Genomic DNA, 18,979 nt, shown 5'->3' with positions numbered 1-18,979 from the left:
GCCCTGAGGTAAGTGGGGAAGTGGGATACTGGGAGGAAGCACGAGCAGGAGCGTGTGAGCAGGGAGGGCTCCTGCCTCATACTGAGAAAGATGGATGATCAGCGGGTTACCTTAAGTGCCTATACACAAATACAAGAAGCTTGGGAAACAAGCAGGGAGAACTGGAAGTCCTGGCACAGTCAAGGAATTATGATGTGATTGGAATAACAGAGACTTAGTGGGATAACTCACATGATTGGAGTACTGTCATGGATGGACAGGCAGGGCAGAAAAGGTGGGGGAGTTGCACTGTATGTAAGAGAGCAGTATGACTGCTCAGAGCTCCAATATGAAACTGCAGAAAAACCTGAGTGTCTCTGGATTAAGTTTAGAACTGTGAGCAACAAGGGTGATCTAATGGTGGGAGTCTGCTATAGACCACCGGACCAGGGGGATGAGGTGTACGAGGCTTTCTTCCGGCAACTAATGGAAGTTACTAAACTGGTTCTCATGGGAGACTTCAATCACATTGATATTTGCTAGGAGAGCAATACAGAGGTGCACAGACAATCCAGGAAATGTAGGAGACAATTTCCTGGTGCAAGTGCTGGAGGAACCAACAAGGAGCAGAGCTCTTCTTGACCTGCTGCTCACAAACCGGGAAGAATTGTAGGGGAAGCAAAAGTGGAGGGGAACCTGGGAGGCAGTGACCATGAGATGGTCAAGTTCAGGATCCTGACACAAGGAAGAAAGGAGAGCAGCAGAATACGGACCCTGCACTTCAGAAAAGCAGACTTTGACTCCCTCAGGGAACGGATGGGCAAGATCCCCTGGGAGAATAACATGAGGGGGAAGGGAGTCCAGGAGAGCTGGCTGTATTTTAAAGAATCCTTATTGAGGTTACAGGGACAAACCATCCCGATGTGTAGAAAGAATAGTAAATATGGCAGGCGACCAGCTTGGCTTAACAGTGAAATCCTTGCTGATCTTAAACACAAAAAAGCTTACAAGAAGTGGATGATTAGACAAGTGACTAGGGAGGAGTATAAAAATATTGCTCAGGCATACAGGAGTGAAATCAGGAAGGCCAAATCACACCTGGAGTTGCAGCTAGCAAGAGATGTTAAGAGTAACAAGAAGGGTTTCTTCAGGTATGTTAGCAACAAGAAGAAAGTCAAGGAGAGTGTGGGCCCCTTACTGAATGAGGGAGGCAACCTAGTGACAGAGGATGTGGAAAAAGCTAATGTACTCAATGCTTTTTTTGCCTCTGTCTTCACGAACAAGGTCAGCTCCCAGACTACTGCACTGGGCAGCACAGCATGGGGAGGAGGTGACCAGCCCTCTGTGGAGAAAGAAGTGGTTCAGGACTATTTAGAAAAGCTGGACGAGCACAAATCCATGGGGCCGGATGCACTGCATCCGAGACTGCTAAAGGAGTTGGTTGATGTGATTGCAGAGCCATTGGCCATTATCTTTGAAAACGCATGGTGATCGGGGGAGGTCCTGGACGACTGGAAAAAGGCTAATGTAGTGCCCATCTTTTAAAAAAGGAAGGAGGAGGATCTGGAGAACTACAGGCCAGTCAGCCTCACCTCAGTTCCTGGAAAAATCATGGAGCAGGTCCTTAAGGAACCAATTTTGAAGCACTTAGAGGAGAGGAAAGTGATCAGGAACAGTCAGCATGGATTCACCAAGGGCAAGTCATGCCTGACTAACCTAATGGCCTCCTATGACGATATAACTGGCTCTGTGGATGAGGGGAAAGCAGTGGACGTGTTATTCCTTGACTTTAGCAAAGCTTTTGACGCGGTCTCCCACAGTATTCTTGCCAGCAAGTTAAAGTAGTATGGGTGGAGGAATGGACTACAAGGTGGAGAGAAAGTTGGCTAGATCATCGGGCTCAACAGGTAGTGATCAATGGCTCCATGTCTAGTTGGCAGCCGGTATCAAGTGGAGTGCCCCAAGGGTCGGTCCTGGGGCCGGTTTTGTTCAGTATCTTCATTAATGATCTGGAGGGTGCATGGATTGCACCCTCGGCAAGTTTGCAGGTGACACTAAACAGGGAGGAGAGGTAGATATGATGGAGGGTAGGGATAGGATACAGAGGGCCCTAGACAAATTAGAGGATTGGGCCAAAAGAAATCTGATGAGGTTCAACAAGGACAAGTGCAGAGTCCTGCACTTAGGACGGAAGAATCCCATACATCGCTACAGACTAGCCATTCGGTCCCTAGGCAGCAGTTCTGCAGAAAAGGACCTAGGGGTCACAGTGGACGAGAAGCTGGATATGAGTCACCAGTGTGCTGCTGTTGCCAAGAAGGCTCGTGGCATTTTGGGCTGTATAAGTAGGGGCATTGCCAGCAGATCGAGGGACATGATCGTTCCCCTCTGTTCGACATCGGCGAGGCCTCATCTGGAGTACTGTGTCCAGTTTTGGGCCCCACACTACAAGAAGGATGTGAAAAAATTGGAAAGCGTCCAGCGGAGGGCAACAAAAATGATTAGGGGTCTGGAACACATGAGTTATGAGGAGAGGCTGAGGGAACTGGGTTTGTTTAGTCTACGGAAGAGAAGAATGAGGGGGGATTTGATAGCTGCTTTCAACTACCTGAAAGGGGGTTCCAAAGAGGATGGATCTAGACTGTTCTCAGTGGTAGCAGATGACAGAATGAGGAGTAACGGTCTCAAGTTGCAGTGGGGGAGGTTTAGGTTGGATATTAGGAAAAACTTTTTCACTAGGAGGGTGGTGAAACACTGGAATGCGTTACCTAGAGAGGTGGTGGAATCTCCTTCCTTTGAGATCAGGCTTGACAAAGCCCTGGCTGGGATGATTTAGTTGGGGATTGGTCCTGCTTTGAGCAGGGAGTTGGACTAGATGACCTCCTGAGGTCCCTTCCAACTCTGATATTCTATGATTCTATGAATGGTGACTGTGCGTGCTTAAATCACCCTTATGTGTACCGCTGGGGGGGGGATCTAATATCTGTGCACTAGCCATACACACACCTGCAGTGGAATGGACATGTGCAACACATCTTCAAGAAAAACAGTTACAGAAAGGTAGGTAACTGTCTCTTTCCATATTCTTGATGCCTAGATCAGCAAATCAATCTGGGAATTCTGCCTGTGTCATCACCACCAGCAATGAGTCAGCTAGGCAGAAAAAAATCCAGTTTGTGCTCTCATAGCTATGAGCATTCAAAATCAATCAATCAGTCAACCAAACATTTGTTGGTGAAGTAGGAAACAGATCTTATTTGACATGTCTACACTCACATTGCCTTTCACTTAAGGTGCTGTAATTTACAGTCATTTTTATCATCTTTCTTACACTTCAAAACAAAAACTGATGTAAAAATGTAAATCCATTTTGTACATTTCCAAGGATGGGAGAAGCCACCTGCATTACATGATTCAATATTAGTTAAAGTATTTCATTATAACCTCAAACTCTCCCTTTATAAAACATGAGGATCAGAGTGACTTAGAAGTGAATTATTGTGTTTAAGGTTTTTAATTTTTAATATGATAGTGTGTCCCCCATTACTCTCCCTTACTGCCGACTATGTTCTTAATAATATACCTTTCCAGTTTCTCTTGAGTCTGGAGACAGCCTGAGCCATACAGTTATAAGAGCCTACTGTGTGGATTAAGTTGCAGGGTTCAGGTCTTAGGTTGTAAACTCTTTGAGGGCAGGGACTTGATTATCTTATTTGTAAAATGTCATGTGTGCACAGTGCTACAGAACAATAAAGCTAAAACAAATTAAGAAATAGTATAAAATACAGATTGCAAAGCTTTTAAGCTTTTCATTTAATACTCGAAGGAAGCAATTTCACTACTTTGTGGTCTGAAACAGTTAGATATGTTTAAGCAGAAACTAAGAGCCAATGCTAGAAGGGGATAACTTATAAAGAGCTTAGTTAGGTATTGAAAATCAATCTGTTGCTATGCACTGGCAGTGCAATGCGATCAGCTATTTTAAAAAAAAAAAACTGCTTTAGTGCATCCATCAGTAATACCATTAGAGCTTGTAGTTTAAAATGTAATTCTATAAAGATGAAGTTAATTGGGATTTAGAATGTGGGTATGATTGTGTTGCATTTCATTGTTTCATCTTGTTTGTTAATATCTGGTGGACATTTAGTGCAATTTATCTCCTCAGCCATCATTCATGTTTAATTTTAACGATTTTTAACAAGATACTGTTTGACTTTTATATACTCATGTTTTAGTTAGTTAATTATGTTTGATTCAGAACGTACAGGGGTTACAACATGGTGCAAAGTCCAACAGATGTCACTATGGAAAACAACCTTTCCAGGATTATCTCAGCAGTTTCCCAGGCATTGACAACATCAACTACAAGAGCACTTACAGTGAGTATTTTTATAATCTATAAATAACATACTTTTAATAAAGGGCTATATATAAATAAATTCAGTACTTTCTTGCTGTATATGTGCCGTTAGTGTCATATAGCATGTAATGAAGAAATGATAAAGATGGAAATACAATATATTTTGCTGCTATCTCCTATACTGTTAACATTGTACCATCTTCCTTAATTTTTTCAGTTTGGCTGCTGTGAAGCTTTGTGTCTTCTCTCCACAACATTTCCAGTCTGCACATGGACTGTAGGATGGCACTGTGGGTATGTTTCTTCATCCAGTATACAAGCTTCTAGAATTCATAGATATTAAGGTCAGAAGGGACCATTATGATCATCTCGTCTGACCTCCTGCACAATGCAGGCCACAGAATCTCACCCACCCACTCTTGCGAAAAACCTCTCACCTATGTCTGAGCTATTGAAGTCCTCAAATCATGGTTTAAAGACTTCAAGGAGCAGAGAATCCTCCAGCAAGTGACCCGTGCCCCATGATACAGAGGAAGGTGAAAAAACCCCAGGGCCTCTTCCAATCTGCCCTGGAGGAAACTTCCTTCCCGACCCCAAATATGGCAATGAGCTGAACCCTGAGCATGTGGGCAAGATTCACCAGCCAGATAACCACAAGAATTCTCTGTAGTAACTCAGATCCCGCCCCATCTAACATTTGGCCTATTTTTCATGAATATTTAAAGATCAATTAATTGCCAAAATCATGTTATCCCATCATACCATCCCCTCCATAAACTTACTGAGTTTAATCTTGAAGCCAAATAGGATGTTTGCGCCCACTGCTTCCCTTGGAAGGCTATTCCAGAACTTAGCTCCTCTGATGGTGAGAAACCTTCATCTAATTTCAAGTCTAAACTTCCCGATGGCCAGTTTATATCCATTTGTTCTTGTGTCCACATTGGTACTGAGCTTAAATAATTCCTCTCCGATATTTATCCCTCTGATATATTTATAGAGAGCAATCCCCTCAACCTTCTTTAGCTTAGGCTAAACAAGCCAAGCTCTTTGAGTCTCCCTTCATAAGGCAGGTTTTCCATTCCTCGGATCATCCTAGTAGCCCTTCTCTGTACCTGTTCCAGTTTGAATTCATCCTTCTTAAACGTGGGAGACCAGAACTGCACACAGTATTCCAAGTGAGGTCTTACCAGTGCCTTGTATAACGGTACTAAAACCTCCTTATCTCTACTGGAAATACCTCACCTAACGTATCCGAAGACCTCATTAGCTTTTTTCACGGCCATATCACGTTGGCGGCTCATAGTTATCCTGTGGTCAACCAGTACTCCAAGGTCCTTCTCCTCCTCCATTACTTCTAATTGATGCGTCCCCAGCTTATAACTAAAATTCTTGTTATTAGCAAAGCCCTCTAGTTCCTTGCTGATCCCTCCCATCTTCCACTCCCTGTATGCTTCCTGCTTTTTTTTAATCACCTCTCTGAGATGCTTGCTCAATCAGCTTGATTAACAAAAACAGAGGACACTCATTCAGGTATCAGAAGCCCTGCTTTAATTATTTCCCGTTAAGCCTCACTTAGCAGTTGTTTAAAGATTTCATTCAGACAGGCCTAAAATTATTAGGCTCATCACAGGCTGGCATTGAACCAAATAACAGCACTTTCCGCAATCTTAAATAATACAGTCCAAATTCTTTGGTATTGGTTGTAACTGTTAGAAAAAATCGTTTCTTGTGAGTCAAATGGAAATGGACAAAATGTTGTGGTGGTAGAGGGGGAGCGGAAGTATTTTTCAAGCTTTTGAAGGAATGTTATAAACTCTGGAGTGGTAAATAAAAATATGTAGAGGAAAAAAAAGCCTTATGGGGTGGGGGGGGGGTCTGAATTTTTCACGTGGCCTATTCCTTGCGTCTGTGTTATTAAGTGTTTGGCAATGGAAACTGGTGTATAGCTGTTTTTCTAAAAGGGACTGGCAGATGCTTCCTAGTTGCTTTTATTGGGAAGTCTGTGAGAAATGGAACACACTAGTTGTTAAAGTGCATACTTCCACTTATGTGGCTAAAATGATTTTGAAAGTCCTAAGATACTGTCTGTCTTCCGAAGAGATCTGTTACTGTAGCCTTGTTAATGTTAGGGTTTGATCCTGTCTTTGGATACCAGTGTGTGTATTGCTGCATGTCCACTAAAAATCAGTTACTGCACAGGTGTAAATATTGTAGCTGATTTTAGATGTTGCGTGGCTGTGCATCTGCTTGATTTGTGGGATTTTTTGTTTCGGTCAAACCTTGTTGTTCCAAGTGTTCTTATTTATATTTGTGTGTGTGTGTGTGTGTTTCTGCTGCATCTGCTATTTTCAGTTAACCAAATATACAGTAATAAACTAGTGCGATCATCTGTTTGTACTTCCCATGCCGACTGTGCTTCTTTTGCTTGTGTTTGGTGCTCCTCCTAGGGCCGGGTCTAAGGCTGGCAACGGGGGGCCAGGACAGGGACCGCCCCCGGGCCGGGACCCCTGCATTGAACCCGCTGCCCCGCCTCACACAGGGGCTCATTGGTTGACTGAGAGGGGCTGGGGGAAAAAAAAGGATGGCCGGAATGCCGCCCCTGGAAGTGTGCCGCCCCACGCATGTGCTTGCTTTGCTGGTGCCTAGAGCCAGTCCTGGCTGCTCCTCCCTTACATTAGGCTTCTGTTCAAGTCCTTCAAGTCCACATGTTTGCTTGGGTACTGGTTTCTCTCCCTATTTTCACATATACAGAATTAGTCTCTCACATGCTTTCTCATGTTTTTGACTTCAGTGTTTTTTCTCCCTTTCTGGTGGCTGAATCGCAAGGGGAATTTGTACCTTAATTTCATTACTTATGGTAAAATTTCAAAATCTTGCTGCTTCTCTGGTTGCCTGAAGTTGTGTTGTGAAGTCTAATCTCTTTAAAGATGGTGTATCTTTTTAGTTCATCTTGCTCTATCTTTCTATACCAGGCTCCATTTTGGAATACTGTTGCAATTAGTAGTCCATCCATTCAGTTTACTATGTGTGACGTTTGTGTGCTGGAAGCCAATCTTTTTGAGCTACAGTCTTCTCGTTTTACAGGTGGAATAGGTTCAGACCTGATCAATATTTGACCAGCAAGAAGGATGGATAAAAATCTATAGTTTTTTTGGGGTTGGGGTGTTTTGTTTTTATTTTTGAAAAATTAAAAAGTGTTTTTTAATTGGATTTTTTATTTTGTTATATTTTTTTACTTTTTAAAAATAAACCTGTTTAAAATGAAATCCGAATTTAATACAAAATATGTTGAGTCCTAAACTTGTTATAGTTTAGTTGTAAATGTGAAACATATTTATAGGAGATGTTTATGTACCAAAGCATTTAAAATTGTTTTGTTTAATAAAAATAAATGTATATGCTGTTTTGGGTCTAATTAAATTCCAGTTACCATCCTAATGCAGCTTGACGCAAATGAGCAAAAGGTTAATTATCTAGTAAATAAGCAACATATCATTCACCATTTGCTAGTATACTAATATAAAAATATACAGCCAATAAGAACCTGAAAATATTAAACTATATAATTGCTTCAATAAATGTATATAGTTATAGTAAACCTTCCTAGGTAGCAAAAAGATTTACCAAATCTAGTGCAAAAGCTTTATTTAGTTGGAAATCAACATGTTTGAATGGTTATATCAATCAACAAAAACTCACCTTTCTTTAGAAAATAACTGAAGTACAAATGGAAATGCTGATTAAAATTGATAATTTAAATAAAAATAAATAAAACCAAAACCACCCTCAAATAAAAACCACCCTCAAGATGCATGCAGTACTCCTCCATGATTTCATGGTCATGTTATTGTCTTTTTGGCTTTCTCTTTTCCCAAGCTCTCCAAATGGTTGTTTCCTCTTGTTGTTCTTGTATTAATTTAGATTGTAAATTCTGTGGAGTAGAAACTCATTTTGGTAACGTGTTGTGTGCATTGATGGTGGGAGGGGGCTCCAGGTAGGGTGTTGGGGTGCAGGAGGGTGCTCTGGGCTGGGGCAGGGTGTTGGGGTGTGGGAGGGGGCTTCGGGCTGGACAGGGAGTTGGGATGTGTTAGGGGGAGCGGGCTCTGGGCGGTGCTTACATCAGGCGGCTCCTGGGAAGCAGTGGCATGTCATCATCCCCCGTCTTAGGCAGAAGCGCAGCCAGGCGGCTCTGCGCGCTGCAGGTGTCTCCCCTGCAGCTCCCATTGGCCGCAGTTCCTGGCCAGTGGGAGCTGCGCAGTTGGCACTCAGGGTGGGGGCAGTGCACAGAGGCACATTAGCCATCCCTCCACCTAAGAGCCAGAGAGACATGTCGCTACTTCCTGGGAGCTGCGCGGAGCCTGTCAGCCCCGCGCCAACCGGACTTTTAAGAGCTGCCAGGGTCCCTTTTCCACTGAATGTTCCGGTCGAAAACTGGACACCTGGCTAGCCCCTAATCTTAACTGGTGTCCCTCAATACGTCTAGAACTAAGGGAAACCGTTTCTGTGCTGTGTTTGAGCTTAACTTTTCAAACATTTAAATCTACATCCTTTTCCATTGTTATTCTTAGTATGTGCCTATTTCTAAACATCTTTAACAGAGCATCCAAACACATATTACGTATTTGCAAGCATTTTAATTCGATACTTCATTATAACAAACCATTGTTTTGTGTTCCATCATGCCTTAATATTGAAATATGCAAATTAGCAAATTGTTATTTAATTGTTGTCCACCCATAGGTTCCCTAAGTAGTGGTGGTGATCACTGCAGTAGCAAAGCCCTCTAGTTCTTCATTGGATGCACAACAGCTTCCATGTTAATCTTTGCTGAAACTTTTTGTGTGTATACTTAATCAAGATACTAAAGGTAGTTCAGCCATACAGATAGATCAATAGTTTCTAATTAATAAGAAATATAAAGTTAAAACTATGTACCACACTGTTCTTAGTTTCCATAAGACTGAAAATTTGCCTAGGAAGACATGTATGACAATTTCATAATTAAACTTTCAGTGCTTCCCAGCTGAGTCCTTTGGAGGAATCTCGGAAGAGCTGTACCATTGGAATGGCTGGAATGGTTTTGTCCCTTCTTTCAACGGCCTGGTTCCCACTGGATCTTTCTGCACATCAAGATGCTTTGATTTTGGCTGGAAACTTGCTTGCAGGTAGACAAAAATTGTTGGGCTGTGTCAGTGTGTGCTCAGTGTTATAATCTACATTATGTAGTCAGAATGCTCCATCATCATTTCACTCTAAGCGATAAAATACTTGCAAGCTTCAGAGCTGAAGAAATGCAGGGCAAAAAAAAAAAGAAGTTGTTATACCCATGGGGTTTTGGATTATCTTTCAAGTCTAATGGTTTCTTCTTGTTGGGCTGGGCATCTGATGCTCCTGCTAGATCTGTGGGCCTTCTCAAATTTTAATAATATTTGTACAGTTGGCTTTCCTTATATATGACCTGATATTATTGTAAGGATATTAAGTATCAGAGGAGTAGCCACGTTAGTCTGTATCCACAAAAACAACAAGGAGTCTGTGACACCTTAAAGACTAACAGATTTATTTGGGCATAAGGTTTCATGGGTAAAATACCCCACTTCTGTAATTTTCACTCCATGCATCTGAAGAGACAGGCATAAATATACTGGCACATGAAGAGAAGGGAGTTACTTTACAAGTGGAGAACCAGTGTTGACAAGGCCAATTCAGTCAGAGTGGATGTGGTCCACTACCACTAACTGATGAGGAGGGGTCAATACTAAGAGAGGGAAAATTGCTTTTGTAGGGAGCCAGCCACTCCCAGTCCCTATTCAAGCACAAATGAATGGTGTTAAGCTTGCAAATGAATTGTAGCTCTGCAGTTTCTCTTTGAAGTTCGTTTTTGAAGTTTTTTTGTTGAAGGATGGCTACTTTTAAATCTGTTGTTGAATGCCTAGGGAGACTGAAATATTCTCCTACTGGCTTTTGTATGCTTTATATGTTGTATGCTACATTCCTGATGTCTGATTTGTGTCAATTTATTCTTTTACATAGAGACTGTCTGGTTAGGCCAATGTACATGGCAGAGGGGCATTGCTAGCACATGATGGCATATATCACATTAGTGGATGTGCAGGTGACTGAACCCCTGATGGTGTGGCTGATGTGGCTGGGTCCTGTGATGGTGTCACTAGAGTAGATATGGGGACAGAGTAGGCAACAGGGTTTGTTCCAAGGATTGGTTCCTGGGTTAGTCTTTCCGTGGTATGGTGTGTAGTTGCTGGTGAGTATTTGCTTCAGGTTGGGGGGCTGTCTGTAAGTGAGGACTGGCCTGCCTCCCAAGGTCTGTGAGAGTAAGGGATCGTTTTCCAGGATAGGCTGTTGATCATTGATGATGTGCTGGAGAGGTTTTAGCTGGGGGCTGTGCGTGATGGCCAGTGGTGTTCTGTTGTTTTCCTTGTTGGGCTTGTCCTGTAGTAGGTGACTTCTGGGTATCCATCTCGCTCTGTCAATCTGTTTCCTCACTTCCTCACATGGGTATTGTAGTTTTAAGAATGCTTGATAAAGATCTTGTAGGTGTTTGTCTTTGAGAGATTGGAGCAAATTTGGTTGTATCTTAGGGCTTGGCTGTAGACAATGGATTATGTGATGTGTCCTGGGTGGAAGCTGGAGGCATGTAGGTAAGTATAGTGTGACAGATTTATGTTACCAATCTGCCTGAGGCGTCAGATGATCAGGTTGAGGCCACAGGATCGTTAGGAGAGGAGATGAAGGAGCACACCAAGTGACTAAGTTTTAAAGCTTTATTAATAAAATAACAATGGTGAGTGCTGGACCCACCCCCATGTCACTCGGAGGAAGGAAAAAAGCGTTAGTGCCCGAGCCCTAACCCACTTTCATATTCACAAATGCACAACCCAAGGCTGGCCAAGCCTGGGTGTAACATAAGAAGAAGAGGGGGAAGGGTAGATGAGAGTTCTGTCCTGTGCACAGGCCATCCAGGGTCCGCTGTTAGTGTCCGACTTGCTTTGGCTCTTGAGAGGATTTTTAAGTCCTGGGTTCTTCTGGGGCGTTTTGTTCAGGGACCTCTGTCCACCGTGCTGTTTGTACCAATCAAAAACGGCTTTCTGTGGCTTCCTCAGCCTTCCCAAAACACACCAGCTTCAGGGATGTGAAACTGTTAGCTTTTCCCCTCGCTGGCCTTCACCGTCTCACTAGTTTTTGCAATCCCCTGCAGTCTTGTTCAGTTTACTTCTCTTTTCTCACGGCTGGTTGGGGTTGGAATCCAGGCTCCCGTTTTTCTTGGCATCAGAGAGTCTGCTTGTGTGCATTGGCCTTGGGTGGCTGGAGTCAGCTTCTTATCTTTTTGGACTGAGCTAGATCGTCAAGTTAACCCGTTCCTTTCTCCCTTCCTCCCCCTTTGGCCTCTCGCAACCTGCAAAGGAATCTTTCGCTCCACACTCACACCTTCAACCCCTCCCAAAATCCTTTCCCATGCATATGCATAATAGGTGTTAGCAATATACAATGCTGGTGCTTACCCAGAGGACCCCCTGGGGGGCAATTTTATTGTGACTGGGACATTCCCATGGGGCAGTTTTACTGTGAGAATAGCGATCAGTATGTTTCCAGAATAGGCTGATGTTTGTGATCATCGCTTATTTGCACTGTAGTGTCCAGGAAGTGGATCTCTTGTGTGGACTGGTCCAGGCTGAGGTTGATGGTGAGGTGGAAATTGTTGAAATCCAGGTGGAATTCTTCAAGGGCCTCCTTCCTGTGGATCCATATGATGAAGATGTCATCAGTGTAGAGCAAGTTGAGGAGGGGCACTAGGGGACGAGAGCCGAGGAAGCGTTGTTCTAAGTCAGCCATAAAAATGTTGGTGTACTGTGGGACCATGCAGGTACCCATAGTAGTGATACTGACTTGAAGGTATAAGTTGTCCCCAAATCTGAAATGGTTGTGGGTTAGGACAGTGTCACAAAGCTGAGCTACTGGGTGTGCCATGGCCTCATCAGGGATACTATTTCTGACGGTTTGTAGCCCATCCTCGTGTGGCATATTGGTGTAAAGAGCTTCTACATCCATGGTGGCCAGGATGGTGTTTTCAGGAAGATCACCAATGCATTGTTGTTTCCTCAGGAAGTCGGTGGTGTTTCAAAGATAGGTAGGAGTGCTGGTAGTGTATGGTCTGAGGAGAGAATCCAAATAGTCACATAATCCTGCTGTAAGAGTGCCAATGCCTGAGATGATGGAGCGTCCAGTATTTCCAGGTTTATGGATCTTGGGAAGCCGATAGAATACCCCTGGTCGGGTCTCTAGGGGGGTGTGTCTGTGTAGATTTGTTCCTGTGCTATAGCGGGGAGTTTCTTGAGCAGATGGTGTAGTTTCTTTTGGTACTCCTCAGTGGGATCGGAGGATAGTGGCCTGTAGAATGTGATGTTAGAGAGTTGCCTGGCAGCCTCCTGTTCATATTAGCCAAACTGGACAGTCTCTGCGTAAAAGGACACTAATCAGACGTCAGGAATGGTAACATACAACAGCCAGTAGGAGAACACTTCAGTCTCCCTGGACGTTCAATAACAGATTTAAAAGTAACCATCCTTCAACAAGAAAACTTCAAAAACAGATTTCGAAGAGAAACTGCAGAGCTACAATTCATTGCAAACTTAACACCATTCATTTGGGCTTGAATTGAGACAGGGAGTGGCTGGCTCTCTACAAAAGCTCCCCCCCTCTCTCTCAATCTTGACCCCTCCTCATCAATTATGGGGAGTGGACCACATCCACTCTGACTAAATTGGCCTTGTCAACACTGGTTCTCCACTTGTAAAGTAACTCCCTTCTCTTCTTGTGCCTATGTCTGTAATTTTCACTCCATGCATCTGAAGAAGTGGGGTTTTTTACCCACGAAAGCTTATGCCCAAATAAATCTGGTAAGGATATTGTCCTTCTTCCCAATACCACTTTACAGCGCTCTACAGGATGACTACCAGATGGCTTTTGGAGTCGGTCCTGCTGGATTTTAATTGGCTAAAGGATCCACTGTTAACACAAGGCACAATCCTCTCTCTTGACATCGGGCCAATAGTTTACTAGCCAACACATGACTTTAGCGAAAACCTAAAGCAAGGCCTTTCGCGTGCTAATCATAACTGTAGTTTTAAGGCTGGAATAGTCACATAAAGCCCAGGTTTCCACCTGGTCTGTGCTTTTTGAACCTTTTGAGATCTCTCCATTTTTAAATAAGTGAGGAGAAGAGATCTGTGTGTGGAATGGCCCATATATGATCTGTAGGTAGCAGAACATATTTCTCAAGTTACTTTTAGATTTCTTTAGGCACAGACTTCATGCCTAAAACAACTTGGTTTTTGATACTTACTAATGCATATTGTGTGCATGTAGCTATATACTACTACTGTCTGTATAGACATAAGACATAATGTGTGGGTATATATATTTACAATTCAAATAAAATGTAATTTTATTTAAAGTAGTGTGGAGAAAGTGTGTGCAAGCATCTTATCTCTAAACTGTTTAAGATTTTATTTTTCCTTGTCTTGTAATCTCTGCTCATATGGAGAATATAATTGACTTAAAGATGCAACTTTTAAAATAGTTTCTGCTAACATTTCTTAAATACCAGTTTTCTTAAATAATGGGCTTTTTATTTCAGCAAGTGCCCCCAAATCTTTGAAAACCCCCTGGACTACTGAAGAAGATATGAATCCAGGTGCTGCTAGACAAGAGGAGCCATGGCCAGCTTTGGCTGACCGAACTCTTGTTAGTTTGGTAGAACAACTCTTTTCTCATTTGCTGAAGACCATTAATATTTGTGCTCATGTGGTGGATGATGTTGCTCCTGGCCCAGCAATAAAGGTATGATTTTTATTATGTTTTATGACTCCAAAATGCTTGTGATATAAAGAGCTGTCGTTGAGTTGTGCACCTTGTTGGAGATGATTTAGACAGCCAGATATATTTATTTTGGTGGGGTGTTCAGGGATGAGCGTGGGTGTATATGAGGAAAGCTAGTGATGTTAAAGAAGCACTAACAGTTGTCTTCTGATTTACAGTTTTTTGTTGAACTCCATTGTTCTAAGTTTCAACCTTTTTATAAGATATTATCTTTCTCTCTCAGATATTTTTCCTTGTAGCAAATATCCCGCCAGCTCTGGCCTTTGTTTCATAGGGTTAAGAATGTGTTGGTCTTCTTCAGTCACTGAGAGTTAGTTTGCACTGTGATCAGATGTGCGATTGCAGCATGGCCTGGCATACCTACACTATTATTAATCTAGCTAGTACAGCTAAAAATAGCAGTGAAGACGTGGCAGCATGGGCCTCAGTGAGGGTTAGCAACACGAATAAGTGGCCAGCGTCTCATGCTGCCTTTTCTTCACTCCGATTTTTAGCCATGCTAGCTAGCACGGATATGCCATCCCATGCTGCCACCAGACCTCCAAGTGCAGGGTGGATGTATCCTGAGTGGTAGCATCATTATTGCTGCCATTGCAGCTCTCCAGAGGGTTTATTAATATTTATCCCTTCTCTCTCATTTATCAGTAACCATAACATTTTAATGCCTCCCAAGAATATAGAAATAACAACCTTCTTTCTTCCTGCATGAGAAATAGTTTGATTAGTTAACACGGTTTTAAAATTTATTTTTATTTGCTTATTGGAAGAACTGACTGAGGATGTGAAGGCAAAGAAACAAGTTTTGCATTTAGTTTAGAAAATATTGAAGTACATGGTCATTCCTACCTCTGGGGGAGCAAGTTTATTTTCTGTCTACTGCATTCATGAGCCTCCCCCTTGTTGGTGGACAGTTTCATTTTTCTTGTAGAAGTTTGCTCTCATGGAGTTAGGTCATGGTCATGGAAGGAGAGATGATCTCTCAAGTCACCAAGGTTAATCCCATGGAAGACTTTGAGCATCAGAGGAGAAACCTTGACATATACTCTGTACTATGGAGGAGCCAGTAGAGAGGTCAAAGCACTGGGGTCATGCACTTATGGTAAATTGTTGCCAAGTGCTACTTTCAATCTGGTTGGCTGGCTTGTTATGCAGCCCCAAACACATTTTAAATTGAAAGAGGCTGTTTTTAGTGTTAGGATATACAGTGGGAGGTTTGTTTTATGGAATGTAGCTTGAAAGGTATTGCTCGCCACATTTTTTTAATGTAGACTAAATTCTGAGACTTAACTGCATAATGTCCATTAAGGGTGTCAGGCTGCTAAGGATATAGTAGAATGCTTTTGATATTCTTTTACCTGTTTTGAACCCAGAGAAATTTAGTAATAAAACTTAATCTGTGTCCTTGGTCTTTGTAGTTCTTATGCTCAAATTGAGACTTAAAATATTACTATATTCTCCTCTCCTCTCCAACACAATTGCATCCTGGCCGCCTGTCACCGTGACTCAGGGGGTCACAGTTGAGAATACCAGATTCTGGACAAACTGCTGAGAAATGGGGCAGACCCACCCCAAACTGGTGATTATTCTTCCATAAGATATATCAAGCCAGTAACAAAAGCAAACTTCTGTCTCACCAGACCAGTTAACAAGAAGTCAGAAATGCAGTGTCCTTAGGCATTCCAGCACTTATTTTACCACCCAGACACTAGACTATATGAAGAGTGGTTATCTAAAACCAATTTAATCAAACACAGGGTTCTTCTAATTCCAAGAGATCAGCCACATAGCCAGGTCTTACCCAATAATCACTTTGTTTCCAATCCTTTAGTATCTAATATCTAAAGGTTTATAAGAGAAAAGGATGAGAGAGTCAAAATGGTCAAAGGAATCAAATACAAAAATTTTGCAGTGGTTGTATGTATCAGGTTTGAAGCAGTGATGGAATAAATTGCTGGTTTGTCAAGTCTCTGGTAGCTTCCAAAAGATTGGAAGGTCTCCAGTCCATTGGTTATAATGCTTCTGTTAGTGTAAGTTCATAGTCCAGAGTTCAGAGCAGGAAAGAGGCAAAATGGATATGCTTCCAGGGTTTTTTATACATCCTCCCATGTGGAATGGACGCTCTCAGTCTTCATTTGTGGAAAAGTACAGGCACAAGATAGAGTCCAGGGTCACATGAGCTAATCACATGCCCTTGCATGCTTCGAGTCACAGAAGTAGCCATTATGTATATTCTGGCTAAAAGTCCTCAGGCAAACCAGTTGGATGGGGATAAACTTTTATGACCCATTGTGTTAGTTGATGGGCCATCAACTTGAATGGTCAATTCAGTGTGCTGGCTAGACTGGATGTAAACTACCTGATGGGTGTTAATCCAGGAGCGCAAACACTTGGAATACAGGTGTATAGTCAATATTCATAACTTTAGATACAAAGATGATACATGCATACAAACAGGATAATCATATTTGATAGATTGTAACTTTTCCATTGATACCTTACATGACATACTTTGTATAATTGTTGCAGTTATATAACAATGGTAGCAACAAGGATCTGCGTGGTCATATTTTAATCATACAGCGTCACATCCCCAAACTAATAAGATTAGGTGCAACCATTGTTGAAAAAGGCAGGTGTAATTAAACTTGTGTATCCCTATAAATGTATTTTATGTTTAGTTGAAAGAAAAAGTGCTGATATTTAAGCTGTCATACTGTTTCAAACGTTATTTCAGGCAACATTACCTTCTCTCTCAAACCCACCTTCTCTAAGTCCAATTCGTCGGAAAGGGAAAGAGAGAGAACCTGTGGAACAAACATCTGTACCAATGAGCCCTAAAAAGGGTAGTGAAACTAATCCAGGTAAGGAGATATTGTGTGTACGTACGTACATGGTGTATTGGGAAGAAATACTGATTTGCATAATTCGCTTTACTGTGAAGTTCCAATGTTAATTCTGAAGAAGGTTGCATATAGTCAGAAGAAGGTCAAATTATTCTCAGTACTAAATCTTGAGTGGCAATACTTTTTCATAAAGAACCCATGAACCCTTTGGTAGCAGTATGGATTTGTGCCTCTTGCTATTACAATCATGCTTTCAAATCCCATAAACTGGTGACTAAAACCAAAAATAGTTTGTATATATGTTTTGCAAATGGAAACTCTGCTCCTATTCACAGCACTGAGTGGGTGATTCTGGAAAGCAAAAATCTAAATACTGAAAATATAAGAGCTTGCAGGTTTTTCTGTAGCTATTGCGAAAATAGGCAGGAGTAAAAGGAGAAAAAGTTAGTTCTGCTTTAAAATAATTCTTGGGAACTTCAGTAATGAATTCTGTATGGGTTAGCGGTCTTATTTTGTAGCTGATTTGCATAGAATGTATTGTTATATAATACTGTAAATGCCGGTCCCCTGAGTCATTCTATGAGTTTAAACACAGTTCTAATCATTCAAATATATATGTTGACTCATGTTACAGTGCATTTCAAAGTGGTTAAATTAAATATTCAAGAACACCATGGAATATAGTTAATGTGCTAATTGATCAGGATTATTTTTCTCTTTTCATAAGCTACTAGGCAAACCGATACTTCAGGGCCTGCTCCAACAAGCAAATCGTCGTCACTGGGCAGTTTCTATCATCTTCCATCGTATCTCAAGTTATATGATGTCTTGAAAGCTACCCATGCTAACTATAAGGTACAATACCATGTCCTTCAGGTGAAATACAAGAAAACTCTTTTCTGCTAGTGTTACACTACCCCGTGTTGTAAGTTTCATTCTTCTTTGAGTGCTTGTCCATATTGTCCACTGGTGATGTGAATTTGCCCTAAGAACTGAAATTCATATTCTTTTGGCCAGCAGTATCCTTTGTGGCAATACCAGCACCCTCAGTGTCTTTGTCCCTCCAACCCGAAGGCATATAAAGGGCGGGCCAACCCCAGCCATCCCTCGATTCCTTCTCAGTGTCCGTGGCTAGTAGTTGGAACTTGCAGTGTCTACACTTCTCGCTCACTGTGTAGCCTGTCCATTGTATAGTAAATAGATACACACTTAGCAGTTCTTATGTTCAAATAAATTTGTTAGTCTCTAAGGTGCCACAAGTACTCCTTTTCTTTTTGTGTATACGGACTAACACAGCTGCTACTCAGAAACCTGTCATTTTTGATAGTGTTTCCTTTCCTCATTTGAGGAGACAAAACTTTCCTTTGCCTGTAGGACTTTCCCAGTACTTGGTCCAGTCATTATGATTGAAGACAAATCTCTAGGCTTTAAAAGTTTCCTTGCATGCGAGGCGGTAGTTCCCCCTAATAATGGGCACACATGGTGCTTAATGTTCCTTGGTAAGGGGTACATACTATGTACTATTGTAAATCATTTTCAAAGAACTCAAAAGGCAAGAATCCCACCTGAAATAGCTTCTAAATAGACACTGAGGCATCCTTCGTATCCTGCAGTGGCTAGGGCTGAAAATCTTGAGTAATCGTCCTCAGTGCTTCCACCAGCTCCTGTGATCACAGATCTGAAATGGGCACCTCTAAAAATTCATCCTCCTCAACTGGTAAAACCTTTGGGCTGGGGGAAGAAAAGAGTACAGAGCCTCTAAGGGAAAGAGATGTAGGTCTCCTTCACCAGGTCCTACTCCAGGAAGCCAGAAATCCTCTCAAATTTGCCTTTGAAAAGAGTAGTTCAATGCCCCAGAAGGGTCCCTCTGGCACTCACTAAGTCACCAGGCACTGTGTTC

The 18,979-nt window shown here is 42.1% G+C and overlaps 1 protein-coding gene across 2 annotated transcripts in view; it reads left to right on the top strand.

The window, feature by feature from the left end:
* Positions 1 to 18,979, top strand: part of HTT (huntingtin) — a 178,356-nt gene that overhangs the window by 66,733 nt on the left and 92,644 nt on the right. For both annotated transcript variants that reach the window (XR_013346010.1, XM_077815892.1), the window contains exons 23-28: positions 4,238 to 4,358; positions 4,557 to 4,633; positions 9,353 to 9,504; positions 13,995 to 14,197; positions 16,971 to 17,097; positions 17,807 to 17,934. Coding sequence is in view for 1 of the 2 variants with exons in the window: in XM_077815892.1 (XP_077672018.1) it covers positions 4,238 to 4,358; positions 4,557 to 4,633; positions 9,353 to 9,504; positions 13,995 to 14,197; positions 16,971 to 17,097; positions 17,807 to 17,934 (808 nt within the window). In the remaining variant the exon portion in view is untranslated. The remainder of the gene's footprint in view (positions 1 to 4,237; positions 4,359 to 4,556; positions 4,634 to 9,352; positions 9,505 to 13,994; positions 14,198 to 16,970; positions 17,098 to 17,806; positions 17,935 to 18,979) is intronic.

The sequence above is a fragment of the Eretmochelys imbricata genome, chromosome 4, assembly GCF_965152235.1.
Source record: "Eretmochelys imbricata isolate rEreImb1 chromosome 4, rEreImb1.hap1, whole genome shotgun sequence".
NCBI lineage: Eukaryota > Metazoa > Chordata > Testudines > Cheloniidae > Eretmochelys > Eretmochelys imbricata.
The sequence above is the reverse complement of the archived record's forward strand: the minus strand, read 5'-3'. Positions and strand labels throughout refer to the sequence as shown.